This window comes from Hesperophylax consimilis, chromosome 12 (genome assembly GCF_061612785.1).
Source record: "Hesperophylax consimilis isolate HC1 chromosome 12, BYU_Hcon_1.0, whole genome shotgun sequence".
In the NCBI taxonomy this organism is placed as follows: domain Eukaryota; kingdom Metazoa; phylum Arthropoda; class Insecta; order Trichoptera; family Limnephilidae; genus Hesperophylax; species Hesperophylax consimilis.
The window spans coordinates 28,338,606-28,364,052 of NC_142847.1; the positions used below are offsets into that span (position 1 = coordinate 28,338,606).

The 25,447-nt window shown below is 34.8% G+C and overlaps 1 protein-coding gene across 1 annotated transcript in view; it reads right to left on the minus strand.

Annotated features, from left to right (window-relative positions):
- The window catches only part of LOC149419430 (uncharacterized), a 164,091-nt gene that overhangs the window by 2,886 nt on the left and 135,758 nt on the right, over positions 1-25,447 (minus strand). Inside the window, exons 4-5 of the mRNA XM_089638305.1 lie at positions 12,033-12,182; positions 571-794 (exon numbers count right to left, since the gene is read on the minus strand). Coding sequence (XP_089494431.1) covers positions 571-794; positions 12,033-12,182 — 374 coding nt within the window. The remainder of the gene's footprint in view (positions 1-570; positions 795-12,032; positions 12,183-25,447) is intronic.

Consider the following 25,447-nt stretch of genomic DNA (forward strand, 5'->3'; position numbering starts at 1 on the left):
AGGGGTATTTGTGCAAAATTGACTTATCCTAATTTTTTTATTCCAAGATTGTCTTGCAAAACAGTCCAAACATAAATTGTAAACATCTTATAACTTTTCAAGATTTGGTAAGATTTGAAATTTTCACGGCCAAAAGTAAAATAATGATTTGTTTTTGGGGTATTGTGCTGTGTTTCGCTACCTCCTTCTTTAGCCAACGTTTCGGACAGCATTGCAGTGTCCATCATCAGGGCAGATATGTAATACAAATCTGCCCTGACGATGGACACTGCAATGCTGTCCGAAACGTCGGCTAAAGAAGGAGGTAGCGAAACACGGCATAATACCCCAAAAACAAATCACTATTTTCAAGATTTGTTTAAATTTTATGATTCAAATCGAATATAATTAAAGTAATCTATAAGACGAAAATCATATATTTGATACCTGTATCAGTTTTTTTTTGCGATTTCCCAACAAAAAAATCGTGGGGAATAAGTCAGTTTTCAAAAATATGCCACACGTTATCTATGAAGCTGCAAAAAAACGTTTTCTATAAATTGTACATAATATTATCGGTAGATTATTCACCTATCCAGTCCCGTGTAGGTCCTTATGACGTCAGCCTCCGTGACCGGTTTCGCCTTCTTCTGCTTGACGCTCGTGGCGTGGTGGTTGTGTGTAGCGCTCTCTGGCCGGCGCTGGCGGTGTATGCGCTCGAGCGAGCGGGTCAGCTGGTTGCTGCGGCGCCGCCCGCCCTCTGCCTGCCCGCGCGGGGAGCACGAACCGGAGTAGCGCTTACGCTTGATGCGGATCTGGAATGAGAACAGACGAAAAATTCACTCATCATTTTCTCCATTCTCCATTGGACGTAGGCATTCATAGCACATAAATAATAATGTTCAATTTATTAAAATTACTTTTGAAGGTTACACGCATTAATGTAATATTTTTAATAATCGAAAAAGAAGATATAAACAAAACATGACACATAACAAGACACAGAAAATCATAAGGTAGCGGTCGCAACTGGGGATCGAACCCAAAACCACTGTTTTATCGGAACAACACTCTAACCACTGAGCTATTGAGACCTGATTATTTTTTATGTTTTATTATTTTAGAACTCTGTAATCATACAGAAAGATCAGCCAACAAAATATGGATATTAGTTGTTGATAATATTTTAATGGTAATTATTAAATTGAAATGTTTCAATAACTCGGTGGTTAGAGAATTGTCCGGTAAAAGAGAGGTTCTGGGTTCGATCTCCTGTTGCGACCATTATCTTTTTTAATTTCCTGTGTCTTGTTCTTTTTCATGTGTCGTTTAGATTTATTCATATTATCTTCTTCGATCACAAATAATTAGACGATTTTTTTTCTTAAGATGATTTAATTCCTAAGTAATTACTGTTTAGTTTGCTTGTCTTATATCATTTAGAAAACGTAAAAAAATGCAATATTCAATATCAGTCTTTATCTCCGTGTAGGAAATTTTAAGCCAGTATCATTGCAATGACTGAAGTAACAGCACGTCCGTAGGGAATGTATGGGGTCTTTGGAAGACCCACTTGGTTACAGACGTTTTGTTTGGCATCTTGGCCTGTCAAGAGTTAAAAACAAAGCTAGTTCTATAGTGATTGCTTTTTGGAGTAAATGCCGCGTTGCATTGAAATAAATCACTATAGTAATTTTTGACGTGAAAATTTTACTGATATCAAAGCTAGTTCTGTTTACACGTGGCTAGAGCTACTATCTTGCTATCTAGGCTTGAAATACTAGTCTCGTGTGACACGGGCATTACAAAGAGATTATTTAATTAGTAATATCGGTAATTTCAGAGATATGACGTCCAGTTGGTCCCCAGGCACTGGGAAAGCAACTGTGCAAGGAGACGTCTGGGCCTGCAATAAACTGAGGATTCTGAAGTAGCAACAGGGGTTAGAAAGGACTCCTGGAAGCGCTTTATCGAAGCGATGGGTCCCCGCTCCTACAAGGATGATAAGAGGAAGAAAATTATGATTTATTAGATCTACAAACTAATATTTGAAATCGCTATTGTAGATATCGGAACAACAAATGCAAAAATAGTTTGCTTATTGTAGTATATCATATAGGCGTTCATGCTCACCGGAGATAGCCGAGGGTTGTCGAACGTTTCCGACTCTGCTGGACAGCGGGCGGTCGGGCAACGCGGGAGCGCATTCTCGTAAATTCCTTCCTAGCAGTTAGACTGCACTGTACTTTATAAACAACTGAATTATTAATAAACTTAACTTCGTATAAAAGAACCTATTTATTTAATACAGTAATGAACATTACACTTATTCATTAGAACCTCTTTTGGTAAATATTTAAACGATTTAATCAAAGTTTACAAGTTTACTGTGCCCTTGTACAATCATCCCTTGAATATAATATTATCAGTTGGGGTAGGTGCCACAAATATTTTTGCCTGGAGCCTTTAGCAAAGATTCAAAAACTAATTTTGAAGGTTATTCTTAAAGTCCCGTTCAAGATGAACACTGATTTTATTTTATCTGTCATTTTGATAATATCGTGTAAACAAAAACCTAGCTAACAACCATTCTGTAAATTGCTATCTCAATACAGGTGTTTTACACCTAGTGAGATGGGCAATACGTCATTACTGTAATTAAATGAAATATTTAAATAATTAAATAAAAAAGAAGGAAACTGTGGACTGATTACGAACTGACACATTGAATACAATAATATTCAAACCGGAAATTACTTTTACCCTATACAAAGAACTTTATTAGGATAATAACATAGTTAAGTAGGCACTTTATTCCGACGTGCATAACTTCAATAATCTCAAATCAACACAAAAACAGACTTCATTGATTGTTGACTGAGTCGTGGTCACTAAATTAGGGATAAAGAGATTATGAATTATTCAAAGTGAATGGTTACGAAATGTGGCAAAAAACCGTACTGCGCGAAACGAGGGCCGCTCGGTTTGTAGAATTTCACGCTTTTTGTGTCATTTCTATGCGCATATTATTATTATAATCGTAGGAATAACAGTGTCGGCTGATTCCGCGTGAATAGCGTTGCAACTAAACTAATGCTAGGCAAAAGAAACGCCAGAAGACATGGTTGCTTAAAATAAATTTAAAAGTTCAAATTTTACTCACTTCTCTGGGGTGGAAAATGGAAACCTGACGCTTTGGGACATTAGACCGCTAATCGGTTAACTCTTTGGTTTGTTTTGTTTGTTTGTTTTTTTTATGTTGACAAACTGCTTAATTGTAGTTTAACGGTAAGAAACCTTAAAAAACAATAAAAAAAAAAAAAAACAATGTTCGATAAGAAAAAAATATAATGTTAATAGTTCTTATAATGTTAACCTTTTGACAGGCCAAGATGCCAAACAAAACGTCTGTAACCGAGTGGGTCTTCCGACGACCCCATGCATTTTTCTGTCTTACTTACGGGCTTTGAAACTATATAAATCCCAATTATTAATGGTAACTTATGTATTTGCTTAGGAATACATAAAATGCTAAAATAATATGTCGAGTATTTAAGATAATATAAGGAGGACAGTAATTTTGGGTATTACCTACTCCCCCACTTGGCTGCGGGATACTTAATATTTTTCTAATTTTTTTTTTAAATTTTATGTTATTAATACAAGACTTAGAGGGTACATATGGTTTTTGTGATATTTCACCCTCCATTCTAGGGATGACCCTGTGTTATGGCGGGTGAATTTTACAGTTGGAACAGAATTTATACATTACTATGATATGAAAAAGAAAAATAAGAAAAATGATGAAAAGCTAGTTTGGGTTGCAAGAATAGAATGGAGAAGTTAGAGAATTATAAGAAGATTATAAGATCTATTTACTAATAATTTCTCAAATTCAGACTAATTATTTATTTACATACTATACCGCTAAGTTAGGGAATAAGGATATGTTATGTTTTGTCTGAAAGGTGATTAAATTGATAGAGTGTAATAAGATAATAATCTTAACTGTATCGAAGTATGACACAGTTATAAACGACCAAAGTTGTTATGGTCGAATTAGATCAGGGATCAGAGCTTCTTCAGAGGTCCTTGCAAGGCAGAGGTTCTGGGTCTGTCGACCGAAAAATATTATACCATTCCAAATCACCTACACTAAACACTATTATATATTATTATCAGGTAATATTTTAGTTACCGCTTATCGTGTGATTAAATTGGCATGAACGAATGATGAATTGGCATGAAATGTACATAATATTGTAAGATAATGTTTAACATAATATATTTTGGCTCCTATAAAATTATAAGATTACACTGGTAAATCTAAACGAGAGATGTCGTGTTTATACCAATCGATAGTAATGTGGTGAAAAGGGTTATTTATTTAGGTATCTAGTTAAACACGAAAAGTTTTATTTACAAATCCGGAAAACAAATACATTCTTAAAGTTACACTTGATTATGTAATAAATAATTATGCAGGTTAAATTATTGCATTCAAGTGTAAAAACAGAGTGTCCTTATAACATTTTGATACCTATTGTCCTAAAATCTAATTGGTTTGAAAAAAATGTTTATGTCACGAACGCAATGGCAAATAATTTGGATTATTAATTATTACTAAGTTGTTACTCATTTTAATAAATAATAATGGACGTACAAAAAAATGGGAGTAGGTTCCTTGCAACTGCTTCCAACTGTCTGGAGCCAGTGTGACTAATGGCATCCCCAATTGGGGTACGTTGTGAGTCTGAAGGTAGAGGGAAGGGGAAGGATATGTAGAAGAGGAAGGTGGGGAAGTATCTGGCTATTCAGAATAGGTCACCAAACACGGCAAAAGCCACTTTAAGCAAAGTTTCGATTCTGAATGGTAGTCTTTGACAAGGGCGATACTGAGAGTATTTACCAATCTGGAACGTGCCACAAATACACTACATATACTGCATCAATTGAGAAACAACACAAATTAATCAAATAAAACGTACTTGTGTACGTCGGGATTTTAATCCGCGCCTTTCGGATTCACAACCGAGGATCGAAACCACTTAACCATGGAGGCCGTAAAATATTAGATATAACTTTTATTTTATTTCAGCCGGTATATATTATTAATCGCTTAGGTGCATCCTATACAGTTTTATGATAGAAGATTAAAAAGAAATAAAGTAACGCATTGAAGATAATATTGCAATGACGAGAAATAGAGAATCGTGCAATTCATATTCAAAAGCAGACGCTGCAGATTCACCGCATTGTTATTTAATTCAGTCTGGTCGTCCATTGCGAATGGCCGCTCAGAGGATTTCTGGATTTATGGAGTATTTGTATATTCCGAACGCAACAGAGCCTGCAAATAAAGAATTAGTCAGGTATTTAAGATGCTAACCTCATCCCATAGGTACAGTTCCCACGGATGTGCTCGTTTTTATTATCCTTGAATAGAAATAAAGATACTATCAGCATCATTTTAATGAAAAACCAGCGGTAAATTTAAAAAAAAAATCAGTCTGTTCAGTCTAAAAATCACATGAAAACTTTTTATATTTATCTTCTAGCTTACGGGTAGCCGGCGTTGCCCGACTTTTCTCTACTCTCAGTAAATATAATATCCACGCATTATTTTTATAAACCTTCCGGAAGAAATTCTATAAATGATGGTGAAAACCCTATCAAAATCCGTTGCATAGTTTAGACGAACTAAGAACAAAACTTTAAATTACGATACGGTGATCGATTTAGCACACCGCCATCTTTTATTGATACAAGCCGTGCTGTGGAAAATGAACTGAGAGTAAGTGGGCACACGCACTGCGATTAAACGCAGCGGTTTTGGAATAGCTTAAAACGCCAACAAACTAGAGGAGAGGCGTATTTATCATACCCAGTAAAAGTACCGCGTATTTTCTTGTGGTAGGTACTTTGTACTTGTGACAAATCTCCAAAATACTCACAAGTATTTCAAAATGGGACTAAGTATTTATTACTTTCTGTCAGATAGGTATAAAATACTAGTGAGTATTTTGTAACCGGTATTTTTAGCAGGCATTTTTACTATATATTTTTAGCAGGTATTTTGAATAGGTAGTTTTAACAGGTATTTTTAACAGATACTTTTAATAGGTATTTTGTAATAGGTATTTGTAACAGGCGTTTTTTCTTAAATCTCTTTCAGTGCCACCATGAAATACAGTGAAACCTCTATCTATCGTTCCTCGAATAATCGTTTTCCCGGATGTATCATTTATTTCTTCTAGTCCGAAATCATTTCATACAAAAATAGATTGCATCGATCGTTTCTATGTCCACCATTTTCCCGCATTCATCGTAGGAATTACGTCGCGTATTTGATATATTTTGTCTATGTTTAAACGGCGCCAGACGGCACTCGTTACGATGCGCGAAACTTTTGAGAGAGAAAGAGAAAGAATAACAGTTTGTCACCGCCATCAGTCGCTAGTTGTCGTCAGTTGTCGCTAGATACCCGAACTTAGTGGAGTGTTTGCAGTTATCCTTTTGAGCTTTTAAACTATCTTCGAAATGAGCCGTTTGATGAAAAAAGTACGTTCTCTTACGTACGAAAAAAACCCCGCTGAAAAACGCGTCGATATAGCCAAGCGTTTAGGAATCGCGGCATCCACGTTAAATTCTATTTTCTTGAAAAAAAACGAAATTCGGGAGCAAATTCAAAAGTGCGGAAAATCTTCGAAAACTAGAAAAACCAGTAAAGAATCAAAGTTTAGCGAACTGGAGAAAATTCTTATCTCTTGGTACCAATTTTGACAAATTTTAACAATTTTGTTACTTTCGACGACAATATTCTAACTTGTGGGATAGAAACTATCGAAAGCTTGTGTGACGCAAGATTGACGGAGACAACAGAAGAGGTCGATATTGATGAAGAGGAGCCGCTGCCTGTACCTTCATTTTCAGAAGCATGCACCCTCTTTGAAAGATTGAAAACTTTCTACTACGCACACTCAATATCTGATGCCGAAAAAAATATCATTTGCAAAGCTGAAAATATACTGTTGACTTGCGGAAATAAAACAGTAAAAAAAAACAAATGTCGATGAAAGATTATGTATTTACAATGCAATAAATTTAAAAAAAAAATTGGTTCTGTTTAGCTTTGTATTTTTTTAAATAAATACATTTATTTACATCTAAAACTTATTTTCTTCTTATAATTTTAATCTACCAACGGTTATGCAGATTGGGAGGACGGTAACTTTACTGGATCGTATCTCCCTGTGTTTTGTCCTCTTAATCCCGCATTCATTGTTTCCCCGCATTCATCGTTTATTTCGATAGGTCCCTTTAAAACCAATAGATAGAGGTTTCACTGTAGAATGAATTTTCAGCCATTACAATACCGCTGCGTTTAACGCAGCGCGTGCGCCTGAGACCTGTTTTCGGACTTTTGCACTGGGTTTAGCAGGTTTTGGTACTAATCCCTGCTACTAACTATACTACTATATATACTAAACCCAGTACAACAGTCCGAAAACAGTCATCTTTAACTGTTGGCTCCTGTTCTACAGAACGGCCTTATTTTTGAAGAATTTCAAATTCTAGATCAAGATTTCAAAATACTGTCGGTAATTGATTACTCCGACCGGATTAAGAACATTTTCCAATATGGCCGCCCTTGTGATGTTCCCGCGCGATATGAAGGATTGCAGACAGCAATGGCTGACAAATTAATGGCGATGAATCGGCGTTTCACCACCTCGTGGTTGTCTGCGAATGGCGGAGCAATCACCAAACATCAAGCAGAAATGTCTGAAATGAGGAGATAATTTTCATATCGTTTGTTGAAGACTTTGATAATATAGCTGTAAAGGTTTGAGGCTCAACCTCATCAGCGAAAGTAAGTACCTACCTATCTAATAATTCCTGTTCGGCCAGTAATTTTCAAGCGCGTTTTCAAGCAATTCTGTTTCTATTCAGAATGTTAACGTTTTTTGGTTTAGCTGCGTGTTATTGAGCTGTTTTGAATAGCAAAATATTTACCAATTTTTATTTCCTTTCGTAGGCATTAAAATCGCTTGGAAAACAGAGTGTAGAAACGCTCAATTTCAAGCGAAAAAGCGGGTTTTATTTATTTTGTAAATTTTTTTTTAAGAAAACAAAAAAGTTAATCAAAGGAAACTGTCACAAATAATTTTAGCGATAATATTGTGTTTTTTAAGTTGTTTTATTTATGCTTTCATACATTTCTATTGAAAAAATACATTTTTCAGTAGTTTACATTTATGTTTTATACTGAGTAACTAAAATATTTATTTGAATTCTACTGAAGGGAAAAGCTTCAATTTATCCAAAGCAGATTTTATAGTATTCGTAATAACCAATTACGAAGCGTTATAAAGATTAATTGAAAATATTGATTTAGCACTAAGCTTCGCCTTAAAAACCTGTTAATATGGATGCCAACATTGAATTCTACTGTTTTAGCTGAGAAGTTACTAAAGAGAGCCATATTAGCTGGCTTAGTGTTTGGAACGTTGAAGGAACCAAAGCGGACACCAGATACTAAGCTCAGTAAGTGTGTTTTCGGAATTTCAAGACCTAGAGCCTGGAATAGACTGTCACATGATTTATGAATGACCACAGACTTCAGAGCAAAACTTAAAACTCACCGTTTTAGACACATGCATAAAGTCAGAAACCTTCCACCTTCGCAGTCAGTGAAATTGTAAATAACTAAACATGTAAATAATGTAAACAACTAACAATGCTTTAGCTTTTTAAGCTCATCAAAAAAAATCTCCAGTCTTTTAAAATAAATGTCAAATCTAGTTTTGCCAGTAATCTTATACCCCAATAGTAATGTAGGGTAAAAAAGCAAATGTAAAATAAGTGTTTTTACCATATTGTCTTCTGCGTGCAAAGTCGTAAACTTTTTAATAAAAGTGTGTTTATCTGAAGTGACCTGCCAGGTGAGTATGTTTTTCTGTGTCTGTATGTAAATAAGAAAATTAGATAGAACTCGTAATAAATTGTAGCGCCTTTGAGGTGATTTTTTTACAAAAACGGCGCTATAAAAATGATCTAATTATTATAAGAAGCTGGATCTCAGGGCAGAAACTTGGATATCTGAACATTCGGAGTTCATTTCCCAGTCAATTAAAATCTTATAACTCGGTGTGTTTTATAATACGTATTGATTGATGACTATTAGTATTGTTTCACTTCATGGCTTATAAACCAACGTAACCGATACGAAAGCAATTCCATTAAGTTGTTGCAGACTCCCCATCCTGCATTGCTCGGATGTTAGCCAACCTCTGATAGGAGAGGGTCCCAGAAGAAGTGATGAATATTGTTTCCAAATTTAATATTACAATTGAGTGCTTTATTTTTAAGTTTTGTTCTCAAACTTTAAAAAAAAGTATCAATCGTGTAAAACAAAAACATTATAAGACGTGACCATTGTAACACATTCTCTAAGATTATTTCATAGCCGTTTCAGTAATCACCGAACGCTGAACAGAAATGGCGAGAATCATCTTAGGAAGAGTTTATCTTGTCGACAAACAAATGATAATGATAATGGCGCAGACGAGATGAATTGTGTCATCATTACGGCTTTATTATTTTAGACACGCAGATCCACGAACATTGCTGAAATATTGACTCTGTAAATACGTGAATACCTAAACTAAGTGAGAAAATATTGACGGATGCTTGTTGACTGTTGACTTATTGAGTAAGATTTCACTGAATAAACATTTGACGTTAAAATTAAGCAAATAAAATATTTTTGAAGTACGTCGTAGCAAATACCCTATTATATTAATAACACCTCCAACTTCTGATATTTCTCATACATTATGATGGCAGGAAGCTACACTAGCGCCGAACGGCGCGAGTTGTGCGGCTTGGTTTTCATTCATTAACTCTGTCTTTGGTAGTTTACAAACAGGGTCGGCCCTATTCGGGCGCAATTGGAGCAGTCCCTTCCGGGTGCCGAATTGTCGAGGCGCTGATAATAGCTAACACCTAACCCTAACAGTTCAAACACATCGCCCCTGAGATGAGTTTCATAAAAAAAAACGGCGCTACACAAAAATACAAATAATCCGAATATTATTGATTACAGTGACCACCTACCTAGATGTCTGCTTGTTTTGACAAGGGGCGTCCAAATCATACATTCAGGGCCGTCCCTGTTTACAAAGGTAATAAAATACTTGAGATTTATCTTATTTATTTCCTATTAGAAGATTTCTTTTTCATGTAATCAAGAACAATATTTTACTATTATAATATTTCACCAACTAACCTGTCAACGTTTTGTGGCATCCTGAAAAACCACTTGTATTATTTTTGTTGTTTATTATTATAACATTCGCACTGCACAGTGCACACACGGAACTTACTTTGTAGGACATTTTTAGAAATATATATTTTTGTCAATGTTGATCAAAATACAAATTAGGAAGTGTAAAACACAGTCTCCAAGTACTAAATAGATTCAATTTATGGCCATTGAAAGGAATGTCAACGTCAATATGTCATATATCTTCACCTAATTCGTGGAAGTTTCACCACTTTCACTAATACGAAACATCATTGTAATTCTGTATTTTCATTGCATTTTTCAGTCAATAAAGAGGGGAAATGGCTGAAAGGTATGACTAGCGAAACGAGTGAGTGCCAAGTAAAACGCCTGAAATATGGATGTTAGGCAAATTACACATCACCAAAGCACACTGTGAACAGACTACGTGTCCGAAAAGTGTGTTCTATTTTTGTCATTGAATTTTGAAATTTAGATTGTGTTCCATTTTATAAAACAATCTAAATTTTCTCTGAAATCACATTTTATATCATTTTTTTTAAATTTCAAATAAGGAATTATACAATTTGACCAAAGAAAAGTCACTATCGTAATGACAGTTCTTTTCTAAAACTTTATTCAAGTAGATATTTTAATTAAAAAAACCTAATAAACACACCGATTTTACATTTGAAATAAAGAATTTTTACTGTTAGAAAGTGGATGCAGCAGAGAAAAATAAATCAGGATGGTAGTCGTAATATATCTACTAGTAGACGCCTAACGTTTTCACAGAATGAAAGCGGAAATGCATAAAAGATCTGTTTATTAACGCCATCAATCAAAACAAAACATAATCTTCAGACGTTCGCAGTATTCATCAATGCATTTTACGACCATGAGGTTTATCACAGGGCACATTATTTGTAAAACCGATAAATAATTTAAGATTTGTAATCTGTCCGAATTTTAATGTATATTATTGCATATGATCGTAAAGAAAATAATGGACAATTTTAAATCGTTAAATGTTGAACATATAGCGCCCCTTCAAACTGTGAAACTAAAATCATCAAATCAATAACTACGCATTTATAAAAATGTGTAATTAAAATAAGGCGTTTATAGCGAATTTTCGAGATTCTCTCTGTTTACTGAAAGTGACAATGATTTTAAGTTGATTGTTCATTCCGAACAGATAAATCGGACCACTGCTTCCTTCAATTTCTGCAATTAATTCTTTGTGCAAACTGCTAGCAGAGATGAATGTTTACAATGTAATAGCCGGTAGGAAAATAACGCAGGGGGATCATATTTTGCACACGTGATGACCGCAGTAGTACCTAGTCTAATCACACATGCGCAGAAGACAGCATGACAACCTTGAGGGTGTGTTATTGCAAACTTGTAGATCATATTTACTATATGGTAATTAAACAAAGAGCGATGTGACGAAAATGGTCACCGCACAAATAGCCACGGAGAGAGCTATTTATCTTCAAGCGAGGTAGAAAGATGAACGAATCACAATTCCTAATCTCAACTGGAACTATGCTTGGCATGTGGCAAAACTTACAAATGACCGTTGGGGTATCACAGTATCATCGGATGGTTTCCATGGTTCAATGGAAAGAGAAGCAAAGGCCGTCAACACATAACATAGACTGATGATTTAAAGAGCCACCCAGAATAGGTTGTGGCCTGTGTCCAAAGCTGCAGGCCAGAAGGTTCACGAAGAAGAGGTAGTAATTTGTCAGTTGCTCACCATATCGTTGATTGGGTAGGCGGGATACATGGGCCCGTGGTGTGGGTAGATGAGGGGGGCTTGGGGGCCCGCGGGCACCATGGGGAGCGTGGCGTACCCCATTCGGGCAGCAGACACGGACATCATCTGCATCGGGACTCTGCGGTTCAACTGTGAAAAAAAGAAGTTAGTTTTATAAACAAGTACATTTTTTAAATGTAAACGCGAATTTCCGAGTTACGAAAAACTAGAGAGGTTTCTCCCTACTCCCATAACAAACATGTTTGAAATGTTGCTTGTGCAATGATGGAGAAGCTTGCAGAGAATCAAACCAGTGACGCCTGTCCGGAACCGGATTACCAATAATTTGAAGACATTTTGTAATTGATAAGCAGTACTCATTTTTCTTCATGTGATGTTAGGAGTGACACTTAAGTGACTTACTTTAACTAGTGATTCCATATATTATTTGGAGTAAAAATTTAAATGATATTTTGGTCTCCGGTGACATTTTTATACAAAACGAACAAAAAAAGGCCGACCTAACTATTTTCAGATAAAAAAAAAGATCACTGGAGACCAACAGTTAATGGTTAAACTAAGTCTGGTATATCTTAACACCCTGTATGCGTTTTTATTAGCGTTATAAGTATTCAAGGTTCCATCGAGTTATTCGGGCTGATATAATCGTAAATCCCATACAAATTCGTGCCTTAACGATTCCACAACAATACATTTCTTACCACCTTAACCAGTTTCCTGGTCTATTCTGAAATAATAGGAGCCTGTATTCATGCATTAAAAAACTGCGTTAAAATCTTATTGTATTGAGAAATTTCGAAAAACTGTTTTGCTTCTTCGTCAAATTTAATATTTTAAACGCGTAAACCGAGCCATATTTCTGAAGGTCTAGCATGGATGATGGAGCCCCGTGTCTATACGATTTTGACGAAATCCGTCATCTATGGTCAGTTAGCGATATTTGCGAGCACGGTTAGAATATGATTCCGACAGTCGGTTAAAAAAAGCCGCTACTTAAAACTAAAGCGCGTCCTCCACGGTGTCGTATAAGCTGTCAATGTGCACAACTGTTTGGATAATTTCGTTCGTTATTCAAAATAACTGGCTTAAAATGAATGGGGATGAACTAACCAAGCTCTTAGAACTGAAAGAACCCGTCTACACGATCCACAGACTGAATTAATTCATCTAAGACGTGATCAATTGAGTCCGTTCCAACTTGGAGAAACAGAAGTTGTTAGTTATGACTAAATTAGAAATCGTAAATTTATTAGTAGATATTTTAAAGTTTTACACAGCCGTCTGACGTTAAGGAATGTAAATTCATAGGAAGATGAGCCAGTGTTGTTATCAACATCAGTCTGGATATCAATAGTGTGGCCGTGCTCGGGAAATCTGTAAAAAAAACGGTATCGAACAAGTATTGTAAAATTATTGATTTCACTTTGCCCTGCCCCTGAGAGCACGGTGTAACATCTCCTTCTAGTTCTTCTTACATACGTCTTGTATGAGGAAGAGGGAGAGGTATCAGCGGTAAGCCTATAAAGACGCAATAAATTCTGAAATAATATTACAAATAATATAATATTGCCGAATAAAGGAACACAAACATAAATATGACCGTTAAACTACTAGTGATAACAATATTTTACGTGTAAAATTGACAGTTGAATGTACAATACAATATAATTTATGTTAGCAGCGGTGAAAATTTATGGTCATATTTGTAATATTATGTTACGGGATTTCCTTTTTCCTTGTAGGTATTTCTGCGTTCCTCGCAGGTTGCTAGAGGTTATTTTCATATTATTACTTCTCTCCGTTTGTTTAATGTTTGTGTATTGCTCGCAAAATTCGAAAAGTTGTAGACCAATATCGCTGAAAATTTCAAAGTTTGTTCTTATTAGTGCCAGCAGTGTTTAGATAGTGGCTTAAATGGTAAAAAAAATCAGGGACGCCCGAGGAATATTTACCGCAATATCTATGCACCGGAATAAGATACGGAGTCAGATTAAAATCGATGTAATTTAGTTTTTTAACAGTAACATTGTGGTATATAGTAGTGAATGGTGGAATAAGTCAGAGACGCCCGAGAGAGACATTAGCAATAGCGAAACGTTGCGGGGTCCACGTGTAATTAAGAAAAGCAAAGAGCATGATGTGTAACACGGCTTGATATACACCCCAAAGTTCAAACAACCTTAAAATGTATTATATTCAATCAACCTTAAAATGTGTTATAATAATAAATAAAAGTGTTTATTCCGGTATGTGGGGAGGTTAGTGCAGTCCCACACATTCCATATAGAGATACAAAAAATATATATGATCAAAAACAAAAATAAAACAGAAAAACAAAGTAAAAAAAAAACAGAATATATTGAAAATAAAATAATTATAGTTTTATATTCTTCTTATTTTCGAAAAAGTTTGTGCGGTCGGCAGAGAGCAGTTGTGCGGTTTTTTGTTGTTGACAGGAATAGTGGACAAAACTGTAAAAAAAAATCACACTTAAAGTGATCAAGATAAGTCGATGAATATGTAAATATTTATTTATTTATTAGCTGTTCCAACACTAAAACTAATTTCTCTTGCCTGCGCTGTGCATTAGTCCTAGGTGAAATTTACTTCAATGAACTTAATTATGCTTTGAATTTAAGTGTCATATTGAAATTTGAAAGTGAGTAGATAGTAGTCATAATATAATATGTTAACAGGAAATAATTTAAAATTTCATTTTAAAAATTCTATTTATAATATCCCGCGGCTTTTCATGCCAGTTTATGTACTAATTTTAGTAAGCCGCAGCTTTAAAAACTCTAAATTTCATGACGAGAAAACTTCTTGTAAATAGTAAAAGAGCATAAGTTTCTCAAAAGTTGAAACTTATGTTCTATTCCTACTTTCATCTAGAGAAAACTTATTGTAAGTAGGAATAGAACATAAGTTTCTCAAAAGTTGAAACTTATGTTCTATTCCTACTTTCATCTAGAGAAAACTTCTTGTAAGTAGGAATAGAACATAAGTTTCTCAAAGGTTGAATTCCTACTTTCGTCTAGAGAAAAGTTCTTATAAGTAGGAATAGAACATAATAAGTTTCAACTTTTGAGAAAACTTCTATGGCCTCTCTTAAAAATTGGGACTTTTTGATTTGAGACGTATTTCTTCCGGACTAGCGATATGTTTAAAATAGCTGGTTCATAACCTAATAATATTGATTGGTCAAAAGCATATGTAAGTGTTTTTGAATTTGAATCTTTAAATATTATTAATTAATTAAGTTATTTGCATTACCAAAACATCCGACGGCATCGCGTTGATTAATATATTATAATAATCTAACAGGGAATCTGCAGGGAATGAGCGCCGATGGGTGGTAGCATGGAGTATGGATAACATCGGCTCCCAGGATAGTAGAAGAAGCAGGAGGTATCCGATATCGCAAGTTACAATTATTATAGTTAAGTATAACTATAAGATATGTTAGAATTCAGCGGAGGCGTGCCTACTTATTCATCGATAGACGTTTGCTGAAAATTTAATAGCCTGTGCATTTAATAATCGCTAGGATGCTTATACTAGTACTTATATCGCCTAGGCCAGGGATGGCGAACCTATTTATTCAAACTTATCTAATAATACGTCCAATTCCCTGAAGAAAGTTTGTATATAACTAAAGATATTGTAAACATACTACAACTATTATAGATTTATATAGCTTACATACAGGATGTGCCGTAAGCTATGGATCAAACGTTTATGCTGATTCCGGCAAGGCGTAACTACTTGATCACATTTTAATAAATGAAATCTGCTGTTTATGCTGATTCCAGCAATGTATAACTAATTGATCACATTTTAATAAATTAAATTTGCTGTTTATGCTGATTCCAGCAAGGTATAACTAATTGATCACATTTTAATAAATTAAATTTAAAACATACGTGAATATCTTAAAAGTGTTTAAAGTTTATTTTCATTTTACAAAAACTTTCAAAGTGTCTTATAACATTTCTACAATAACAGTTTCAATATTTTTACAATAACAACTAAATATTTATTTTTACAATTTTAAAATGACCAAAATTATATGTGGTGGTCTCCAATTCTTAACCCTTTCAATGCTATATCATATCTTCTTTAGATGGCGTAGGTTCTGTCATTTTGATTGCAAATGACCTCAAAATGATAAAAAAAATCTTTACTGAACCATTAAAAGGGCTACCATCTTGAACCGGAAACGGAAGGTACAAACAGGTTTACAGAGAAATGAAATGCAAAACGATAAGTTAAAATAGGACTTCGCTACGCTCAGTCAATATTGAAATATCAACGCAATATTGAAAACCTCTAAAAAATTGTTGCTATATTAACATATAGGACGGATATTAACGTTGTTTTACAGAATTTGAAACGTTCACAAAATTAAAAGTTGATTTTCAAGTTCTGTAAAGGTTCTATTCAAGTTCTGTTAACACTTCAATGCCTGTGAAATAACTGGCCAATAATTATATAATAACAGAACTTAAATCGAACCTTCAGAAAATTTGAACGTCAACTTTGAAATTTGATGAATTGTTCAAATTCTATCAATCAGTCCTAAGTTTAACTTTTTTTTCATACCATATTCATCGCCCGCATTAGCATACGACTAGGTACGCGACGATCGGACGCTGAGCAAAGCACTTGAAAGCGAAATTAATTCACATTTTCATACAAAATTCAAACATGTCATGACACCCATTGCCACGTGATGGTTGCCCATCTCTGTCCTAGGTGCTCAGTTACTCAGTGCCGATTCCAGCTATTTATTTTCTCCTACAAAGCCGTGGTTTCTTATAATTATAAGGTAAGACACCAGATCTTGGCTGTAATAATTTGCAATCTTATCCATTAAATTCTTACGCCGAGAGCTAAGAGGCGATCGGAGATTTTAAATGGAGCCGGGATGCTGTGTTATTGATAGCGATCAATTATTACATATTATTGTGCCCAAGAACAGATTACCTCAGTAGTTATTAATTGTACACCTAAACGACAAGTTGACTGAGGATATTGACCAATGACTTATATCCAAGTATTAATGATGGGAAGCTCAATTATGTAGTTTGGTAGGAATGTCATTAATTTAGTTGTATTTCTAGCAGTGTTTCACCATATATAATGCACACAATCTTGAGATTGTTGTTATGCTGTAGGAAATGAGAAAGGGAAATGAATGGGGGACTAATGTGGTAGTCCCTGGATATTTGGCCAATAGAACTTTAGCCATATCTACAGTCTGACAATTTATTATGGCCACCCCCCAACTATTAGTATTATTCCACTAATTTTATTATCTTAATCTGAATATGGTCTTAACTGCTTACAAAATAATAATAATATAGTCTTAACTGCTTACAAAATAATAATAATATGGTATTAACTGCTTAAACTGCTTAGGAGGAAGCTACAAGCCAAAAATGTGTGCATTATTAGTTTGCCTTATATCGTCTCGAATATAAGTAATAGGCACTAAAATAACGACAAACGGAGTCTAGAAATGCTCGATTTCAAGCACAAAAGTGGTTTTTATTTATTTTGTAAATAATTTTATCAGAAAGCAAAAAAGTTAATCAAAGGAAACTGTCATAATACTGTATTTTTTAAAAGTAGTTTCAGTTATGCGTTCATACAAATCTATTGAAAGATTATTTTTTTCAATAGTTTGCATTTATATTTTTTATTGAGTAATTCAATTTTTTATTTATATTTTATTCAAGGGAAACGACAGGAAAACCTTTAATTTATCTAAAGCATATTTTTAGGTATTCACAATTTAAACAAAAATAGTGATTTAGCATTAAGCTTCACCTTAAAAACAGGCAATTTTACTATCGTGCTGGCAACATCTCTATTCTGACAGCCATTTTGTATTACGATGGTTTTACGTCAATTCATATTCTGTCACCGCGGAGAGCGCACGTGTTATTTTTATCCTTGATTATTTTAAGTTTTGTTAAGGCAGTAGGTAGATAAAGTATTTACAAAATGTAACTTGCTAATAGGCATAAATTTAGACTCATTGTAATTTTTTGGTTTTTTAACGATGACTTTTTTAACGCAAGGAAAAATAGCGAGTGTGAGTACACTATTGAGGGAAACATTACAAAATTAGGCTTGAAACAAAGATTTATAGGAAAAGTGAGGGTGTGCCTAATAAATTGCCAGGGGACTGTAGCAACGTTTTTATTCTGAACGGTAGTTATACTCTTACCAGAGTGATAGTTACCTACTGATATTATCTTTTACTTATTCCGGAATTGTTATGATTTATTTTTAATCAAATTTAATCGTCACCGATGTATATTGATCCACACGGTGAGAGATTCTATACATTTGCACAAGGCACTTTTTAAATGTGAAAACTTTAAAAGAGTCCTCTACCTGGATCCAGTGAGACAATGGCACCCATATTAGAGGAATTTTGGAAATCGGAAGCTTAATATGTACCTAATAGCAAGGTTGGGAAGGACTAAGGGAACTAATAATATATTTTCATTAAATCCACACAGGAGGCACTGAGGATAATATGAGGGTCTTATTAAGTAAAGGAAAGGTAGGAAGTTTTGGAAACGAACAGGGTATGAGTGGTCGGTAGAAATCAGTGTGTTCAGAAGTGACCTATGAATCCATCCCTCCCACTGCGGTGAAAGGCGTTGGATCAATAGAAACCAGCTTTCATCAACTCAAATCTACACGATAATCGCTCACCGGGGTGAAACAAAGCTCAAATTAAAAATATTTGAATGCTAATGAAAGTTGTATAAATGTAATCTTGTTATTTGGTGCAGTTATTTTATAGTTTTGAGAGTTAATCATAGGTGGCAGTGCTTGCACTGTTGGGAACGAATGGTTCCGACTGCACCCGAGGATAGCCGATTCATAGGTCGAGAGCTCATTTGTATTTCTAGTCTCAATTAGAACGAACGTGTGTCCAGTACGACTTTATTGTAATTATCTACGATAGTAAACTTCTTGTAATCTTAAACGAGTCAAGCATTTATTGAAGACTCCTGTACACAAGTATATTTAATACCAAGTGATCGTACTCACATGGTAGTCTCCGAAATTACAATCAAAAAGCGAAATAAAGCTATGATTTTTTATTCGTACTTCGCAACGCATTGAACCATGAATCTCACCTGTCTTCCACAGATGTGGTCTTTGAGTTGATCGAAACAGCCAATACAAAAAGCGCAGAAATAATGTTTCACGTTGTAATGCTAGGATTACCGTATAGGGCAATAGGTAGCATAAAAAGCCAGATGCCTTATCATTTGGATAGAAATAGAATTGGCCACATCGACTTGTGTAACCATTTAATAAAGAAGATCCCAAGAAAAGCGACGTGGGCGTGAACCAAAAGTCTGACCAATTGGGCCTTTTATTTTAAATTCAAAACTGTATTTCTGTTGTCTGTGAAATGTAAATGGGATGGAGATGGTAAGTGTTGGAGAGGTAGAGCGAGTGCTAAATTTGGTAGAATCAAAAGGTATTAAGTCATTAGCAAAAGGTATTAAATCTACATGAAGGCAGGTAGATTCCAGATATGCCAATGAAATGAGGAACAATAGTTCATTTAAAAATTAATGAATATTTCTTTTTTAACTTCAACATTAACTAAGTACTAACTATTTCTCACAGATTAATATGGCAGCATTTTAAAATAATAATAATAAGCCTTTACAAATAGGTATAATGCATATTACAAAGTAAGTAAAATTAACAAATGTCAATTAAAAAATTGAAGCAAGTGCTATAGTATCAATTAACAAATTTCTTCTTTCTTTCTTCTGTATGATGATGTCACTCTGAAAATGTTTGATGAGTTTCATCAGAAGTAAGGGAAATAGAGCTTACTGCGGGCAAACAGACACGCCCACAATACACTTAAATCGGTTGTTCTCTTCAGTGGTCACAGTGCAACAAGCGCAAGTGGCAAACGAGTCGAGTGCCTATTAATAACGAGTCCAGCTCATGGAATATGTATGGGGCACATCGATGGCATGGGGTATGAGACGGAACAGTTTTATCTCCACGTCAATCTCTCTCCACTGTCCACCGCGCTATCACCGCCCGCAACATCACTTTCGTTTGATCTCGTCACAGTTCTGCAGCTCGTAAAACAGGGTTTTCAAGCGAGATTTTACATCTTTGGAACAGATGGTTAATGAAATACAGGTAATCCCAGCTATGAGACCCAGTGCGCCTGGAGCAACTTTACTGTTTAAAGAAACAATAGTGCATGTTGCTTTTACGTCAAACAGATGGCTTTGTTTTAAACAACAACAAAAAATACTTTTACCAGTCACAGGTGACATTTATATTTGTATTTTATTTTACATTGGAAGATGCTCTGAAGAACTAGCGTCATTGATCCCTTCGGCACCGGTGCGTAGTCGGGATACACGCCAAACGCGCGCCCAACATTTGTACACAGTTGACACTTATCACATGAGAACGGGTCGCTTCTACGATTCGTTCTTAAGTTCAACAGCTCGGCTGTGGAACGAACTGCCGGCCTCTGTGTTTCCTCCCTCCTACAACATGGGACTCTTCAAGACCCATGTTCACTCCTTCCTCTCCACAAAAAGACCCTCCACACAGCATCCCCAAAGATGACATAGGCCCTGAGGGAAATTATTTTCTTCAGGGCCTCCTGTGTGGAGTAAATATAAAAAAAAAAAAAAAACATTATAGAAACAAACAGTACATGATTTACAGATATGAAACAATATACAGGAATAAGATACTTCATGTTGGGTACCTATGATATGTTTCCTTGTAATGTCTGCTAGGTGGTATGTTTATTCCTTAATTATCAGGTGACGTATGTAGTATATAGGTGTGTGTGTGTGACGTGTGTAATGTATGTGTGAACGTTTGTGTACGTGTGTGTGTCTGTATGTATGCGCATTGAACAGTTTAAATTATTGACATGATGCGACGTTTGAATTTGGGCAGTGAATCCGAAAAAACGTCAATGTTAGAGTTAAGACAAATATTATTTATAGTATACAAATAGTATTTGAATGCACTGTTGTGACAAAATTTCAAAGCAATCAATGAAGAGCTTTCGGAGATTTAAGATTTTGAATAAACGAACTTAAACATTTTTATTTATATAGATAGATGTACACAACAGAGGCATACCATCAAAATTACAAAGAATATACACCAGCCGTCCAAAAACGGTGTACAGAATATGTAATAATAAAACAAAAAGTATGTTGAACGTAAAACAACGACAACAACAACAAGATCAAGTCAAGTGAAAACGAGATATTTTGTAGTTCTGAGGGCTATCGTTAAATACGTTCGGAATTTTGCCACTACGATGGATATTATAATATATAGTCATACATTCAAGGTGAAGTTGGATCTCTGGAAAGGAATATGGAAAGTTTCAGAGTTTCTTAGTAGTCGACAATTAGTTTTAATTGTGGCCAAAAAGGAATATTCTACTTTTTTATTTATAATTTTGAAAATGAACGATGTTATTTTTGTCACGATGTTAATTTCATGTTTCTAATATGAAATTTTCTAGACATTCTTTATGGTCGGGATTGGTAACATGATTGGAAAATGCAGCATTCCTTCTCGCTTTAAGATAATTACATTAAACAAACGTATCGTCATTTTTTTTCTTTCAAAATGCCAAATTAAACAATTTTTAAACATGGAACAAACGTAATAGATAGGTACATATTATGTACATTATGGCTCGGAGTATTGTGACAAGAAATACGAGACAGAAAAACTCTCCAAATTTCATAACGCCGTAGCTCACAGTTACAGATTTATTGTTGGTTTTGTACATCGTAAACACAGAGTTATCGTTTTATACGTAGTTACAATTGATAAGTTACCAACTAACCAGGCCATGATGATCGCTGACCTACAAAACGAATCGAGTAAACTAACAAAAAAAACTCAATTTTCCATGCATCTAATTACCTACTTCTATAAAATCTATTGAGACTAACTTTAATCAGTTAACAGCTTAATCATACGCAATTAGAACTACCGTATACCTAGCCAAATTATTTTAACAATGATTTACCACATACAGGTGAAAAAACTGTTGTTTCCTTACAATATATTATGTACCCCAATCGGATTACAGAGAAAAAACATTAGTTAATTAACAAAAAAATAATGCTGTTTAATTAATAATACCTACCTTATTATTTTAATTCACATACTTGGGTTTTAAGTTACAATCATCGCGTTTTCTTTAATTGTGTGACAAGCTGTTCATACATCGTGTTAATTTCTGGGTTATCCGCTCAGTAAATAATAACGCTGTTTGCTCTAATGAGAAAATTAATCAAAAAGCGATTAAAATAAACAAAGGAACAATGGAAACCCGCAAAAAATCGTGTTTATTAAACGGATGTCTGCGCATTATTATTAATTATTGCGATAGAAAGTATGAGTTTTATGGAAGGCCAGTTAGTTTCAAATAATCTTCTTCTATTTATGTTTTGCTCTGCCTATTGCTGGAAACATGCCTTATTCCTATTTTCTAATGTTTACTATTTTGGGAAAGTGCCCTCCCTTTTAAACCTCCTAATCTTTCTATTTTGTTGCTTCGCTAGAATCTTTCTGGAGGCCTTTTTTCTACTGGTCTCCAATTCATCAGGGTAATGCAACAATTGTATGGCTTGCCCATTACCATTTTAGTCGAAAAATTCTTGCAAAAGTAAACTCAATGAGTAAAAAGATTAGATATAGGATCTATCCAAGTTTTTCAAAGTGTTGGGTCCTCCGCCAAGTCCACCACCATTGATCAAGCAACTATATCAGCTTATTAGGTATGTTGGGAGTAGGTATAATTGAAGTTTTGTGATGTTAATCATAACTCGGGAATGCAATTTTATCGAATCCTGGCTGGAGAACGTGCAAAATATGTTTATATTGGCTGTAAAATGTGCAAAATATGCTTATCCTGGCTGCAAAACATGCAAAATATGTTTATTCTGGCTGCAGAACATGCAAAATATGTTTATCCTGGCTGTAAAACGTGAGAAATATGTTTGTCCTGGCTTCAGAATGAGCAAAATATCTTTTTCTTGGTTGCAGAAAAAGTGAATTGTTGTAATAGGAGATTCATCTAAGTATTTAACATACGAGAAATATTTTCTAATGTAGATACAGCTCTTATGATAGCGCATCTCCAGTGCAGGAAGGTATTTAAGAAAACGATGGTTTCTGCTGGCGCTATAATATTATGTAGCTATAATATATTATTACAGTATGTATAACGATTTATGTAGTTTCTCGTTTTTACATGAAAACAATGTTGTATGGAATAAACCCGCTGCCGTCCGGGATAAGACCGACGTGTGTATGTTATCTTGATGTTGCTATGCGATGGACCAAAGCGGTGGGTAGTTTGAAGGAAGGATGGTTTTACCACCGAGAAACGATGGGTCGTCTGACACCCAGTTACTGCACGAGGGATTTTATTTATTTTACTATTATTTGTCTATAACAAAACGTACGATTTTTTAAACTTTAATAGTAATCCCTCTAAAAATATTGGAGTTCAGCACAAAAATTTTGGGCCTCGATTCTCGACGAAGTTATTCCACTCGTACAACGAGTGGGTCGAACCACTTTTGACGTTTGGCGTGTGTAATTATGTACATTCAACGAGACTCAACAATAAGAATGTCGACCAGTGTATGAACTTTCGACAGCGATTGCAAGCGGCCTGGATTAAAGAATCGATACCCTGGACGTAAAATCAATTAAAATAAAATAATTTTTATCCCAACATCAAGTAATCTGGGCTTAGGTTATTTAATAAAATATTTTCTGTAATAAAACCTATGAAGTTATTTCACCTTATGTATTTTTGAAAATATATAGATAACATTTTTTTCCTCACTATATGGGTGAATTAAAGTTGGCTGTTTCCATTTTCCAATTGCTGGTATAACTATAATTAAAACAGAGGAATAATAACGTTTTTATACCCGTTAGATACAAGTGTGTAGTATGTTGTGTGTACATTGTTGTAATGTGTACACTATTGTGTAAAGCGCATTGAAAGGTACGTGGAATAATATAAACTACGCTAGGAATTAATAAGTAGTTCTCTTATTAACGCTTCGATGAATCCATTCTTTACTTGAATTGAACTTCTCAGCTAATTTAAATGTTACTTTTATTATGTGAATCAATTTGCTACCATATTTTTTCAGATATAATTCGTCACCAATTCGTCGTGCCAGTGCACCAGTAATGTAATTCAACAAAAACAAATGTGATATGGAACACAGCTTTATTATTTTTTGCGTCCTGTATAATAAATATTTTTAAGTTAAATCTTCAAAAATAATTTCCCTAAGAGCATACGTCATCTTTGGGGAATGCTGTGTGGAGTTTTTTTTAAGGAAACGAAGGAGAGAAAGCTCTCGGAAGAAACAAAGTAGTAGGCGTAGAAATTTGGGATTAGCATGTTCAGGAATGACAGAAGTTTGAATCCATCTCTCCCATTGTGGTGCAAGACGATGGGTCGAGAGTCCGGCTGAAGAAATCAAACGGTCTCCCTCAATAGGCCTCTCCCGATCTGGCACATCGCGCATTTGGTGGGCAGACGTAACCGTCGCCAAGACCTGGACAAACCTCCTCCCATGATGAATCCGGGTACTCTTGGTAAGTCATCAAACGTAGCGAACCACTTGCGGTGACCAATATATATAGTACTAGTACTAGTTGGATATTCAGATTTGGTCACCAAACACGGCTAAAGCCATTTCAATCAAACTTTGGAGTCTGAATGGTGGTCTTTCACTAATGATGGGTTGTTTCACAGAATTTGAACAATTCATAAATTTCAACGTACATTTTCTGGTTCTGTGAAAGTCCTATTCAAGTTCTATTATTGTATCATTATAAGCCGGTTGTTTTGACAGAACTGATATAATAACAGCACTTGAAAATATCTTTCGCAGAACTTGAAAAATAACTGTAATTTTAAGAATTATTTAAATTCTCTGAAACAACCAAATAGTATATTATATACCGCAATGAACGTGTATTCTAATTGGCCAGTGTCATAATGAATTATCACGTATATCCATGAATGCTTTGTCATAATGTATAAAATAATATTTATAGTGGAAAACTAAAAACAATTGTCAGAATTGTGTCATTGTTCTTGCTCATCGGGGCATCTTATAATTCGGTACATTTAAACTATCATTGTACTTTCTGGGTTAATAGTCCTACCAGCGGAATAATCGTGCGCAGAATCTTAAAAATAAACGGTACAGCATGCATTGCAAAGAATTAGTTTTCCTATGCAAGTTCAGAAGATGCAGCATGTGATATGACAAAAGAATTAAAAGTACGTAAAAAAA